The 15281-nt window shown below is 37.1% G+C and overlaps 2 protein-coding genes across 11 annotated transcripts in view; one reads left to right on the plus strand and one right to left on the minus strand.

Moving 5' to 3' along the window:
• The window catches only part of ARFIP1 (ARF interacting protein 1), a 132827-nt gene extending 119131 nt beyond the window's left edge, over positions 1–13696 (plus strand). For 8 of the 9 annotated variants that reach the window (XM_082463572.1, XM_082463571.1, XM_082463567.1 and 5 more), the window contains one exon: positions 11821–13696. In XM_082463572.1, the coding sequence (XP_082319698.1) occupies positions 11821–11976 (156 nt within the window). In that variant the 3' untranslated portion in view covers positions 11977–13696. Of the gene's footprint in view, positions 1–6523; positions 6673–11820 lie in introns of all 9 variants that reach the window. The other variant, XR_014264153.1, reaches the window with a different exon arrangement.
• Positions 1–15281, minus strand: part of TIGD4 (tigger transposable element derived 4) — an 827821-nt gene that overhangs the window by 129911 nt on the left and 682629 nt on the right. The gene's annotated exons all lie outside the window — the stretch shown is intronic.

Raw genomic sequence — 15281 nt, forward strand, 5'->3', positions numbered from 1 at the left:
TACATTGAAACAAGTCATGAAGCTTCATTATTTTCCTTTTTTTTTCTTTGTTTTTAAAAATTTGGTATACACACAAAACAATATATGTAATGCATTCCTCTCAGGTCAGTACCTAGTTGTGGAATAGCTGAATTGTATGTATACATACACATGGCAATAGTAGGTGCATGTTTAACTTTTTAAGAAACTGGCAAACTTTTCCAAGATGGTTGTACCATTTGACATTTCCACCAGTAGTATATGAGAGACCAATTTGCTCCACATTCTCACCAATAAGGTATGGTTAACCTTTCATTTTAGCCATTCTGGTGGATATGTAGTAGACCTCATTGTGGTTTAAATTGGAATTTCCCTAATAAATAAAGATGTTGGTCATTTCATGTACTTATTTGCCATCTGTATATTTTCTTTGGTGAAATGCCTGTTCAGATTTTTTCCCCATTTTTCCGTTGGGTTTGTCATTTCCTTATTCATTTGTAAGAATTTTTTGTATATTCTAGCATCAGGTTCTTTGCCTGATATGTTTTGCACATATTTTCTCCCAATAGGAGAAAATACATAACATGCCGTGGGACCAAACACAGCCTATATATATGTATATAATTTTTTAAAAAGGACAGAAAAGAAAGGGGAAAAAAAGGAAGAAAAATTGGACAACATTAAAAAAGAAAACCAATAGGGATGATAAGCAAAACTCAGAATAGGGAGGAAACTTGCACAAGCCTCTTAGATAACCGCAGACAGCAGAAGCAAGAAGAACTACAATCCTGCAGCCTGTGGAACAAAAACCACATTCACAGAAAGATAGACAAGATGAAAAGGCAGAGGGCTATGAACCAGATGAAGGAACAAGACAAAACCCCAGAAAAACAACTAAATGAAGTGGAGATAGGCAACCTTCCAGAAAAGGAATTCAGAATAATGATAGTGAAGATGATCTAGGACCTCGGAAAAAGAATGGAGGCAAAGATCGAGGAGATGCTAGAAATGTTTAACAAAGACCTAGAAGAATTAAAGAACAAACAAACAGACATGAGCAATACAATAACTGCAATGAAAACTACACTAGAAGGAATCAATAGCAGAATAACTGAGGCAGAAGAACGGATAAGTGACCTGGAAGACAGAATGGTGGAAATCACTGCTGCAGAACAGAATAAAGAAAAAAGAATGGAAAGAAATGAAGACAGCCTAAGAGACCTCTGGGACAACATTAAACGCAACAACATTTGCATTATAGGGGTCCCAGAAGGAGAAGAGAGAGAAAAAGGACCCGGGAAATATTTGAAGAGATTATACTTGAAAACTTCCCTAACATGGGAAAGGAAATAGTCCCCAAGTCCAGAAAGTGCAGAGAGTTCCAGGCAGGATAAATCCAAAGAGAAACATTCCAAGACACATAGTAATCCAATTGACAAAAATTAAAGACAAATTATTGAAAGCAACAAGGGAAAAACGACAAAAAACATACAAGGTAACTCCCATAAGGTTAACAGATGATTTCTCAGCGGAAACTCTACAAGCCAGAAGGGAGTGGCATGATATATTTAAAATGATGAAACGGAAGAACCTACAACCAAGATTACTCTACCCAGCAAGGATCTCATTCAGATTTCACGGAGAAATCAAAAGCTTTACAGACAAGCAAAAGCTAAGAGAAATCAGCACCACCAAACCAGCTCTACAACAAATGCTAAAGGAACTTCTCTAAGTGGGAAGCACAAGAGAAGAAAAGGACCTACAAAAACAAACCCAAAACAATTAAGAAATGGTAATAGGAACATACATATCAATTATTACCTTAAACGTGAATGGATTAAATGCTCCAACCAAATGACACAGGATCGCTGAATGGATACAAAAACAAGACCCATATATATGCTGTCTACAAGGGACCCACTTCAGACCTAGGTACACATACAGACTGAAAATGAAGGGATGGAAAAAGATATTCCATGCAAATGGAAATCAAAAGAAAGCTGGAGTAGCAATACTCAATATCAGATAAAATAGACATTAAAATAAAGAATGTTACAAGAGACAAGAAAGGACACTGCATAATGATCAAGGGATCAATCCAAGAAGATGATATAACAATTATAAATATATATGCACCCAACTTAGGAACACCTCAATACATAAGGCAACTGCTAACAGCTATAAAAGAGGAAATCGACAGTAACACAATAATAATGGGGGACTTTAACACCAATGGACAGATCATCCAAAATGAAAATAAATAAAGAAATAGAAACTTGAAATGACACATTGGGCCAGATAGATTTAATTGATATTTATAGGCCGTTCCATCCAAAAACACCAGATTACACTTTCTTCTCAAGTGCACACTGAACATTCTCCAGGATAGATCACATCTTGGGTCACAAATCAAGCCTCAGTAATCATGCTTGAAATCATATCAAGCATCTTTTCTGACCGCAACACTATGAGATTAGAAATGAATTACAGGGAAAAAACCGTAAAAAACACAAACACATGGAGGCTAAACAATACGTTACTAAATAACCAAGAGATCACTGAAGAAATCAAAGAGGAAATCAAAAAATACCTAGAGACAAATGATGACGAAAACACGACGACCCAAAACCTATGAGATGCAGCAAAAGCAGTTCTAAGAGGGAAGTTTATAGCAATACAAGCCTACCTCAAGAAACAAGAAAAATCTCAAATATACATCTAACTTTGCACCTAAAGGAACTAGAGAAAGAAAAACAAACAAAACCCAAAGTTAGCAGAAGGAAAGAAATCATAAAGAGCAGAGCAGAAATAAATGAAATAGAAACAAAGAAAACAATAGCAAAGATCAATAAAACTAAAAGCTGGTTCTTTGAGAAGATAAACAAAACTGATAAACCATTAGCCAGACTCATCAAGAAAAAGGGAGAGGACTCAAATCAAAAGAATTAGAAATGAAAAAGGAGAAGTTGCAGCAGACACTGCAGAAATACAAAGCATCCTAAGAGACTACTACAAGCAACTCTATGCCAATAAAACGGACAACCTGGAAGAAATGGACAAATTCTTAGAAAGGTATAACCTTCCAAGACTGAACCAGGAAGAAATAGAAAATATGAACAGACCAGTCACAAGTAATGAAATTGAAACTGTGATTAAAAATCTTCCAACAAACAAAAGTCCAGGACCAGATGGCTTCACAGGTGAAGTCTATCAAACATTTAGAGAAGAGTTAACACCCATCCTTCTCAAACTCTTCCAAAAAATTGCAGAGGAAGGAACACTCCCAAACTCATTCTATGAGGCCACCATCACCCTGATACCAAAACCAGACATAGATACTACAAAAAAAGAAAATTACAGACCAATATCACTGATGAATATAGATGCAAAAATCCTCAACAAAATACTAGCAAACAGAATCCAACAACACATTAAAAGGATCATACACCACAATCAAGTGGGATTTATCCCAGGGATGCAAGGATTCTTCAATATATGCAAATCAATCAGTGTGATACACCATATTAACAAATTGAAGAATAAAAACCATATGATCATCTCAATAGATGCAGAAAAAGCTTTTGACAAAATTCAACACCCATTTATGATAAAAACTCTCCAGAATGTGGGCATAGAGGGAACCTACCTCAACATAATAAAGGCCATATATGACAAACCCACAGCAAACATCATTCTCAATGGTGAAAAACTGAAAGCATTTCCTTTAAGATCAGGAACAAGACGAGGATGTCCACTCTTGCCGCTGTTATTCAACATAGTTTTGGATATCCTAGCCACGGCAATCAGAGAAGAGAAAGAAATAAAAGGAATACAAATTGGAAAAGAAGAAGTAAAACTGTCACTGTTTGCAGATGACATGATACTATACATAGAGAATCCTAAAGATGCCACCAGAAAACCACTAGAGTTAATCAATGAATTTGGTAAAGTTGCAGGATACAAAATAAATATGCACAGAAATCTCTTGCATTCCTATACATTAATGATGAAAAATCTGAAAGAGAAATTAAGGAAGCACTCCCATTAACGATTGCAACAAAAAGAATAAAATACCTAGGAATAAACCTACCTAGGGAAACAAAAGACCTGTATGCAGAAAACTATAAGACACTGATGAAAGAAATTAAAGATGATACAAACAGATGGAGAGATATACCGTGTTCTTGGGTTGGAAGAATCAATATTGTGAAAATGACTATACTACCCAAAGCAATCTACAGATTCCATGCAATCCCTATCAAATTACCAATGGCATTTTTTACAGAACTAGAACAAAAAATCTTAAAATTTTTATGGAGACAGAAAAGACCCCAAATAGCCGAAGCAGTCTTAAGGGAAAAAAATGGAGCTGGAGGAATCAGACTCCCTGACTTCAGACTATACTACAAAGCTACAGTAATCAAAACAATATGGTACTGGCACAAAAACAGAAATATAGATCAATGGAACCAGATAGAAAGCCCAGAGATAAACCCACGCACCTCTGGTCAACTAATCTATGACAAAGGAGGCAAGGATATACAATGGAGAAAAGACAGTCTCTTCAATAAGCGGTGCTGGGAAAACTGGACAGCTACATGTAAAAGAATGAAATTAGAACACTCCCTAACACCATACACACAAATAAACTCAAAATGGATTAAAGACCCAAATGTAAGGCCAGACACTGTAAAACTCTTAGAGGAAAACAAAGGAAGAACACTCTTTGACATAAATCACAGCAAGATCTTTTTTGATCCACCTCCTAGAGTAAAGGAAATAAAAACAAAAATAAACAAATGGGACCTAATGAAACTTAAAAGCTTTTGCAAAGCAAAGGAAACTACAAACAAGACGAAAAGACAACCCTGAGAATGGGAGAAAATATTTGCAAATGAATCAACGGACAAAGGATTAATCTCCAAAATATATAAACAGCTCATGCAGCTCAATATTTAAAAACCAAACAACCCAATCCAAAAATGGGCAGAAGACCTAAATAGACATTTCTCCAAAGAAGACATACAGATGGCCAAGAAGCACATGAAAAGCTGCTCAACATCACTAATTATTAGAGAAATGCAAATCAAAACTACAATGAGGTATCAACCTCACACCAGTTAGAATGGGCATCATCAGAAAATCTACAAACAACAAATGCTGGAGAGCGTGTGGAGAAAAGGGAGCCCTCTTGCACTGCTGGTGGGAATGTAAATTGATACAGCCACTATGGAGAACAGTATGGAGGTTCATTACAAAACTAAAAATAGAATTACCATACGACCCAGCAATCCCACTATTGGGCATATACCCTGGGAAAACCATAATTCAAAAAGAGTCATGTACCACAATGTTCATTGCAACACTATTTACAATATCCAGGTCATGGAAGCAACCTAAATGCCCATCGACAGATGAATGGATGAAGAAGATATGGTACATATATACAATGGAATATTACTCAGCCATAAAAATGAATGAAATTGGGTCATTTGTAGAGACGTGGATGGATCTGGAGTCTGCCATACAGAGTGAAGTAAGTCAGAAAGAGAAAAACAAATATCGTATATTAACGCATACATGTGGAACCTAAAAAAATGGTACAGATGAACTGGTTTGCAGGGCAGAAATAGAGACACAGATGTAGAGAACAAACGTATGGACACCAAGGGGGGATAGTGGCGGGGGGATGGTGGTGGTGGGATGAATTGGGAGATTGGGATTGACATGTATACACTAATATGTATAAAATGGATAACTAATAAGACCTGCTGTATAAAAAAATAAATAAATTCAAAAAAAGAAAAGTCACAATAGGGGTTATGGAGGGAGCAGAATGGTTATCTATTTTATATATAGATATATATATAAAGATATTATATATTCAGAGAAAAAAAATACCGCACCTAAAATGTTACTTACATTCATTCACTCAATAAATATTACCATGGATCTGGTGTTGAGCATTACTCTAGGGGCTGGAATGCCTTTATATATAGAGACAGAGAGAGAAATAGATACAGATATAGATATATCGATATATATATGAAGAGACATATGTATCGTTATATCTATATCTTAATTTACTGTTCCATAGGATATATTCATCTTTCATTTTACTAGTTAATGCCAAACTTTTCAAAAGTAGTTGTACAAATTTATACACTGATCAGCAGTGTATAAGAGTTCCTATTAAGTCTTTCTAATGTAGAGGGTAAAAAATACCATCCCACATCAGTCTAAATTTGCATTTTCCTGTTTTCTAATGAGACTGGAAGTCTTTTCAGATTTAATTGGCCACTCCTGTTTCCTCTGCTGTAAAATGGCATTCATGTTATTTGCTCTTTTTAATTGGGTTCTCGGTGTGTAGGAGGTCTTCACATTTTCTAGATGCGTACCCTTTGTCAGCCCCTGTAACGCAGATCCCTCTCCCCACTTTGTAACTTGTCCTTTCAATCTTTGGGTGAATAGAAATTCTAAATTTCAAAGTAATTTAATTTATCGATCTTTTCGTCATAATTTATGATTTTTTATCTTTAAGAAGTTATTTCATACCTAAGGTCATCTGGAAACTTTTCCACCCTTCTGTCAAAACGTACTGCCCTCAGAGCTCTCCTTTGACCAATCTTTGACAGTCTGTTCTCCAGAAGAGCCCTGAAACTCATTCACACTGGCAGAGGTTACTGAGAACAGGTCAGTTTTAGAAAACATTTTTATGTAAATAGGAATCAAATGTGAACTAGCCTGTAATAATTTACTTTACTTCTTTTTTCTAGCTGTAATTTTCATTGACTCTAGTGACTTACAGGAAAGAGATTTGGTCCTGAAATCAAACTCCACTCATGTAAGGTGAACACTGGTTTTAACTTTAATTAGCATAATTTGACCTTTTCTTAGTAGATACTTACACAAATCAGTTTATCATTTTAAAGCTTGTTTTAAAAGTGATTGCAATGCAAAACTTTTCTGTCTAGACGTAGAGAAAGAAGCCAATATGAATTAGTGGAAGTCTGTATTAAGAATGTTTAAACAAATTTTTAGTGTAATACTGTTAACTTGAATGGTGCTAACCAATGAATAATTTGGAAGAAATTAGGTGCCTTCTTGTTGCTTGAAAAATGTGTTCATTTTAGAAGCACAGAATCATGGGGTTGTAAAGGGACCCTTAAAGGTTCTTCTGAGGTGATCCATTAGGCAGAGGAATTCCTTCTGCAGCATCTCTGCCCTTGGATTGAAGGCCTTGTCAAGGCAGGCAGTGTTGATAAACCGTGTTCATGCACTCTTGTCAACAAAATTTATTTGCTTAGCACACACCTTCTTTTCACTGTGCGAAGGTAGACTTCACATCAGCTTCTATCTTTGAAAAGGAAAAAACTCTGTGTTCCTTGCTTCACTCACAGCACTTCTCTGACATCAGATATGTGTGGGTTTTTTCCCCCACACAGACCAAGTCTCTGATTTTCTGGACACTAGCTAGGTGTCCTACAATTCGGTTCACTTCTGACCAACCAGCTATAAGTCGAAGGTTCCCACAACCCCCTTCTCAGCTTCAGTCATTTGCTAGAGCAGCTCCCAGAGCTCAGGAAACAGTTTACTTATTATATTACCAGTTCATTACAAAAAATTATTAAAGGATACAGATGCAGAGGTCCATAGGGCAAAGTCTGGAAGGGTCCTCAGCACAAGAGCTTCTGTCCCCATTGGGCTTGGGGTGCACCACCCTCCTGGCTTGTGGATGTGTCAGCCAACCCAGAAGCTGTCCAAACCCCACACTACAGGGATTTTTAAGGAGGCTTCATTGCAGAGGCACAGCTGATTAAATCGTTGTCCAGAGGTTGGTGGGGGGTGAGGGTGAAAATTCCCACTCTCTAATCACAATTTAGTTCCCCTGGCAACCAGCCCCAAACTGTGGTTATCTAGGGGCTTTCCAAAAATCTCATTAACATAAAGGCAGGTGCGGTTGAAAAGGGCTTGTTGTGAATAACAGAAGACACTCCATTCACCTTTAATAGCTCTGGGGCTATTTCAGGAACAGAACCAGAGACCAAACATTACAACAAAAGATGCTTCCTAGGCTCTTATCACTTAGGAAATTAACAAGGGTTTTAGGAGCTCTGTGCCTGGAATGGGATGAAGACCAAGTATTTACTTCTCATTATAAATCACAGTATCACAATCTTACTTCTTACAAGTTCCAAATCAGGGGGTTCTAAATAAATGAAATTTTATTTACTAAAAAAAGTCAATGTTGTTTGAAGGTTTAACCATCAAATAGGTAAACTTAAATTCCACTGAAATTGAATGAGTACTTATCCTGTGTCAGACAGTGTGCTAGGTAGTATCTCATTTCATTTAACCCTTACAACAGCACTACAAATGCAGTTTGGTAATGGCATCCCTGATAAACGGATAAAGACCTTGGCCAGTGAAGTTAGAAGTAACCCGTGCCTGGTGTCACAAAGAAAACTGGGAAGTGGTACAACTGGGACTGGCACGAGTGCCTCCTGATTCCAGAGCTCTTTCTGGTAATTTCTATAAAAAAACAGTACTAGTAATGGGGATATTTTACTAATGACCTAGGTGAGTAACAAATAAAAATTTGAGGAGGCTGTGACCAGTATCAACTATGCCTAATGCGCCTCTTCCCAGAAAATTGGAAGTAAAAGTTCTCAAAGATACTGTATGTACTCCTAAACTGCACTTAGGTCTTGGGGCTGGTTAGTAGCAGTTTTGCCTTGCTTGTTTGTTTGAATCTCTGTTCCCTAGCTGCTTTCTCTATTAATTTCTCTCCTGTATCACAGCCACTTTTTAGCCTTTCTTCCTTCTAGGCCTATCCTCCTCCCTCTGATTTTCCTCCTTTTCACTGTTTTCTAGACCCTCATTCATTCCTAGGAAAGCACATTCTTAACCTTTTCCTTTTTTTAAAAAAATCTATTTATTTATTTTGGCTGCGTTGGGTCTTCATTGCTGCACGCGGGCTTTCTCTAGTTGCAGCGAGCGAGGGCTACTCTTCGTTGCGTTGCGCGGGCTTCTCACTGTGGTGGCTTATCTTGTTGCGGAGCACTGGCTCTAGGCGTGCAGGCTTCAGTAGTTGTGTCTCACGGGCTCTAGAGAGCGGGCTCAGTGGTTGTGGCGCACAGGCTTAGTTGTTCCACGGCATGTGGCATCTTCCCACACCAGGGATCGAACCCGTGTCCCCTTCATTGGCAGGCAGATTCTTAACCCCTGTGCCACCAGGGAGGTCCCTTTATTTTATTTTTTTTAATAAACATTTCTTTTTTTATTTACTTATTTTATTTAGTTGCAGCATGTGTGCTCCTTAGTTGCGGCTCACCAGCTCTTTAGTTGTGACATGCGAACTCTTAGTTGTGGCATGCATGTGGGATCTAGTTTCCTGACCAGGGATCAAACCTGGGCCCCCTGCATGGGGAGCACGGAGTCTTAACCACTGTGCCACCAGGGAAGTCTCTTTAACCTTTTTCAGGGATGCACCTCTTTTGCTGCATAATGAAACACCCACTACTTAGTGGCCTGTTACACAAGTGATTTATTATTTCCCACCATTGCCTAGGTATGGGATAGGTGGGTTCTTCCTGTTTCACTTTCAACTAGCATGCCTGCTGGGCACTGGGAGCAGCTGGAATGACTGGGCCTCTGTCCCCATGGGCTTCCATCCCAAAGGGAGGCTACACGGGGTTTCCTCACAACGTGGCGACACTAGTCCCAGAGCGCCAGCACTTGCTTATCAGGCCTCATTTTCTAAAGTTACAGGCCAAGCTTATTTTCATTGTAGAAGCCTCCCCAAGAGTGTGGATTGAGAGGGGTGATTGGGGCCATTATTGTAACAGTCATTATAATAATATACTTTGCTCACCTCCTAATTGCCTTCTAGAAACCTGCTTTTCCTATCATTATCCTGTCTCCTTAATAATTGCCCCTGGGTAGAGGTTCATCATCCTTTGAAATATCCCCCCTTATCTCAGCACCAGAGGGCAGGGGAGTTAGAGTTCTCCCATCCCGATGTTCTCTTTCAACCTTTCTTGAAAAAACCCTCTTCTCCCCACAAGTGCCTTTTTTCTTTTTTTAAGTTAACAAGATGTATTTTTACTACCCATTTATTATATTAACCATCATTTTTACTGCACTCTGCCTTACTTATCCTTGTATCCTTGTATGCCTAGTACTGTGCCTGGTGCATAGTGTTATGCGTCAGGTTTCGTTGTCATCCTTGTACCTGGTACCAAAGGTTTTCATTTAGGAAGGTTGCAGGCCTTAAATTTCTGACCAGATGAATTCAAGGTATTTTTTTTAGTTTGTACAGACATTTTTAGTTGTCATTTCATGGTCTCTGGCCCTCTTAAACTATCTCCCTGCCAGAAACTTTCTTATCTTTGTCAGAGAAAGAGAAAAAAATCCCTTTTATTTTTTAAACAACTTTAGTTGAATCAGCAGCTCCAGATGCCCTAAATGTTAACCCAGCTTCTTCGCAAGGCTTGAGATACTCATTCCCTGGGGTCAGTTTGGTTTCCTGCCTACCTCCTCCTTTTTCCACACCAAGACTGTAAGCTCATGAGGGAAGGAATTTCTTTCTGTATCTCCTAGAACAGTGCCTGGCACTTAGAAGGTACTTAAGGTCTGTTGAACGAATAAATGAATGGAATAAAAAGTTATCTAAGATACTTTAAGTAAAAATCTGTTACTGAAAGTGTGCATGGTGCAATCCGTTTATGTTTTTAAATATTGTATATAAGCCTAGAAAATTTCTCAAAGGATACACAATAAAATGTTAACAGTGATTCTCTCAGGCGAGGAGGAGAGAATAAATGCAGAGTGGATCAGGAGATTTTACTTTATAATCTTGAGCATATGCCATTTTTATAACATTTTTATTTTTAAAATAAAGGCTTTACAAATCAAAAATATCCACTATAAATATATTAGTGTTTTTTCCTTTATAGAGGTACATGGACGAAGAAATGACTAGAGAGACTATGCATGTGTGTGTTAATAGTGAATACAGATGTCCTATCATATATGTTATAATCCTAGTTTTTCACTTAGCATCATATATCAGATGTTTCTACATCATTAAAAATGATTAAAGCTCAGTTTTAGTGAATATTGCATTGGATGGGTAAATTAGAGTGTATTTTATACTTTACTGTTGAACAATTTGCAATTATAAATAAGACCTCAGGAAACACTTCATTCATAAACTCTTTTTGATGCTTTGCTGATTTCTTTAAAAGAGTCATAGAGATAGTGTTACCTGATTAAAACATACTCTTGATATCATTAGAAGTAATAAGCAATTGAAAATAACTGAGAGGCCTATGAACTTTAAGTAAATTGGCTTTCTGGGCAAGTCTTGCCACCCTTCTTCAATCTTTGCAGAGAAGTATGGTATTTAAAAGTATCCAGCCTACTCAGTTTTCATAAAGTGTGGCCTTAATGATGTCTATACTTGGTATAGAGTATGTATCATATAGTAATTATTTATGTATAATTTTGCCTCTTCAAAATTTGATTTTGAATATACTTAGTTTGAAGGGGGATCTAATGATATGTTTAATTAAAGTAAGCTCAATAATGTTTGAAAATGGTTAAGAGAGTACATATTTAGCATCTTAAACTGATCTGTTCCCTTCAGGGAAGTTAAGAAGTCATCGAAGGTTCAGTGACTTTACAAAGCAATGTACAATCGGTGTGTGAGAAATACTTTGTCAAAACAACTTTTCTGGAGGAGAGATACGCTCTTTCATTATGACATGTAATAAATCACCTTATATTTCATTGTCGTTGGTGTTAATGCTTGGTCTTGTAACTCTGCCCTGTTCACAGGTTAAAGTATTACACAATCAGCTGGTTCTTTTCCACAATGCCATTGCCGCTTACTTTGCCGGGAATCAGAAGCAGCTTGAACAGACACTTAAACAGTTCCATATCAAATTGAAAAATCCTGGAGTGGACGCCCCATCTTGGCTTGAAGAACAGTAAAATCACACCTGGAAAAAAAGAGAAAGTCACATTGTTATATTTCTAAACAAACCTAATAAGAATTAAGCAGAGTTGGGGGAAGGGGGAAAGGGTGACAACCTTTGTAGTGATTCTTGCACAAACAGCTTTAATTTTTCCCTTTTTTCATACTTTAACAATTGAACTGTTAAATTTGATGGGAAGGTGGGTGGTTTTAATGTAAACATAATTTCTATAATCTGAACACAATAATTTTCCTTTTTGAGAAATCCTTTTGTATTGTGAGCGTTGATGGCTATTTCTGTAGTTTGAAAACACTTAATATAGATTTGCACTGACAAGATAAAAATTCAAGGTTTTTGGTCCTGCAAATGAGGACCAGTTGTACCTTTTCCGAAGGGAGGTTTACATGATTTGTATCAACATCAGATATTTTATATATGAATGTATTAAATATCTTTAAGAGATTCATTTTCATGTATTGTCTTAAAGAAAAAAAGAAACTATTTTGCAGAGTAAAATTATATGGTGTTCCTGCAGCATCCACAGAGAGGTGGCAGCTCTTATGAATGACTGATTGGCTGGTGGAGTTGTGGCAGATACCTTTTTAAAAATGAATCTGTACCATTATAATTTTGTTTAAGACTTTTTCTTAAAGACGCAGGAATCACACTGTCATTTCTGAGGCTTTTGAACTTACAAATTTGCATCATCCAAAGTCATGGAGCGCATATGTTAGCCATTTCTTTGACTCATAATGAAACCTGCTTAAGAGAATTTTTTTGACAGGTAGACTTGGGAATAGAAATTCTCTGTGGTTTCTAGAGTAGAATTCTGTGCTTGGAAAGCTAGTTTTTGGGTAAGTTCCACTTTGACAGAAGTGAATTCCTAGACAGCTTTCATTGACTTCTATGTGTAACAATACCGGTTAAGCCTTAAATCACAGATATGTGCCTTCTCAGATACAGTAATTCTCTTTCAACCAATGTACATAAATCCATAAAGAAGCCCCTTTCAGATAATGTTTGATGTGTCTGTTACTTCCTTGCAAAGGAGCACTGTGTATAAATGTTGAGTTTCTTTGTATTTGTTAAGCCACATTTAAAGTTTATGGAGAAATCAACTCTAGAATTTGCTTTTTGGTTTTTCTTCATTCCTTTTACAGAATGGGAAGGCAGAGGACTTGTTTTCATTTGAATAAAGGAAAGGTGACGTGGGTCTGTGTGGTGGTAGCCAGAAGAAGGGGGCTGGAAGGGCCAGTGCTGTTTCAGTTGCTCAGTGCCTTTGGTTTTGTGTTACGTGGTTGGCCTGTCTGCTGTGTGGTTTTATCAGTAATGTAATCCTTTTAAAATATAAGTTCTCTTGATTTTTGACATAGACATAAATTAATATTTTGAGAGGTATCTCTTCGCCTGTTCATTTCTTTTGTGTTGAAATGAAGTACTTAAAATTACTGTCATACATGAACTTTGTGGGCTGTAAGATTTGTTATATATGTTCAAATGCCATTTAGCTGGCTTTTTAATTAATATGCCTGTTTTCAGTGCTTAACACAATGTAATGTGACTGTAAATCATAAACCTATTTTAAATCATTCCCTCCTGTATATTTGTACTCTGAGAGAGCCTTATTTTATTCTTCCAGCAGAATTACTACTTGTGATAGTTCATTTACATTCCCCAGAATGTGCCTCTGGTGTGAATTTTGTATTCTTATTAAAAGTGTTTGCTTCAGTACCTCATTTCTCTGACTCCTCATAATTTAAAGTAAGAAGCAACTATTTGGAAAAAATGAGGACATGTGATTTGTCTTTAAAAACAGTGACAAAAACTGGTGCTTCTGTCACTTAAAATTGTTTTATTTCAGTAAGTTACTCTTTTCCCTCAATTGGAATCTCTTGGGAGCAGCAAAACATGTCCACTCTTACACACTTCAGTAACAGCTGTAGCTAAGGAATTCAATTGTTTCATGGATTGATGATTTTTCAGAATAAACTAAAATTATCAGTGATTTTGAGTAGTGGGTACATGTGCAAAAGAAATAAGTAAATTAACATATTAGCCAGTGGTATATTTACTTTGTTAGGAAAGTAATTCATATTCATTGTAGAAAAGAATTTGAAGATAATCTCAAAAATTGAGGATAAAATAAATAACTTCCCAAATCAATAAGTACTGCGTGGGGCCCCCTAAATCCCCCTGAAATTAGATACTTTAGTTACCAGTTATTTCTATTATAAGCTCTAGTTTGAATATCCTTTAAGGTGCACTCTTATCAGGTTATTCCCTTAGGTTAGATTCCAAACGTGAAAATGAGCCCTCAAAGTATATACACATTTTTAGGACTTTACTATGCATTGCCAGTTGGCTTTCAAGAAAGATTTTGCCAATTTATATACATGTGCCTGTTTAGCATATTTTTAAAGCCAGTATACATAAAAGGACACCATGCATGTAATCAGCAGAACATCATTTTATAAATGTTTTAAGTGGATAGGGGAAAACCGTCAAGAAGATAAAGGCTGAACCATCAGGATTTGGGGAGTTGTGGGGTGTGGGGCAGAGGATAGATGGAAATGGCAAACTTTTCTCTCATTAAAATAGAAATTTTTCAAGAAAAAAAATGTGCTGAAGAGCAAGCCTGTGAAATTGAATTCTTCATCCTGTTAAAAGATAAACTGAGGCATATTAAAAATTTTGAGTTTAGGGACTTCCCTGGTGGTCCAGTGGGTAAGGCTCCGTGCTCCCAGTGCTGGGGCCCTGGGTTCGATCCCTGGTTGGGGAACTAGATCCCACATGCATGCTGTAACTAAGAGTCTGTGTGCCGCAACTAAAAGATCCCGCATGCCACAACAAAGACCTGGTGCAGCCTAAATAAATAAATAAATAAATTTTTTTGAGTTTATATTTAAAATCGATTTGAATCAGGCAGCACCAAACTGGAAGTAGTTAGCCCTCCACCAGCAGGAGCTGGGCTTGGGGGAGACTTTTATAGAGAAGAGGTAGGTGCAAAGGAAGGAAAGCATTTGATTGACTGTAGCTTAAGGGTTGATTATTTGGGAAAGCCTAGTTGGCTGTTTGTGATTAGCTGTCCTTAGGTTTTGATTTCTTAAGTTTGAGGCATTTGTGGCTTAAGTGTTGGTTTGCTTACGTAGGCTACTAAGGCATTAAAGCCACCTCAGTCTGTTGGCCTCCTTTTTTAATTAATTTAATAATCCCAAAGTTGCCAAAATCTTAGAGCCCAGGAGGGACGTGGGCTTATAGAAGTAATTTAGCTGAAATCTAGACTTTAAGAAGCATCTTTTCCATATTCAAAGCACACTGATG

Source organism: Balaenoptera physalus (genome assembly GCF_965194825.1).
Source record: "Balaenoptera physalus genome assembly, chromosome: 5".
NCBI classification, from domain to species: domain Eukaryota; kingdom Metazoa; phylum Chordata; class Mammalia; order Artiodactyla; family Balaenopteridae; genus Balaenoptera; species Balaenoptera physalus.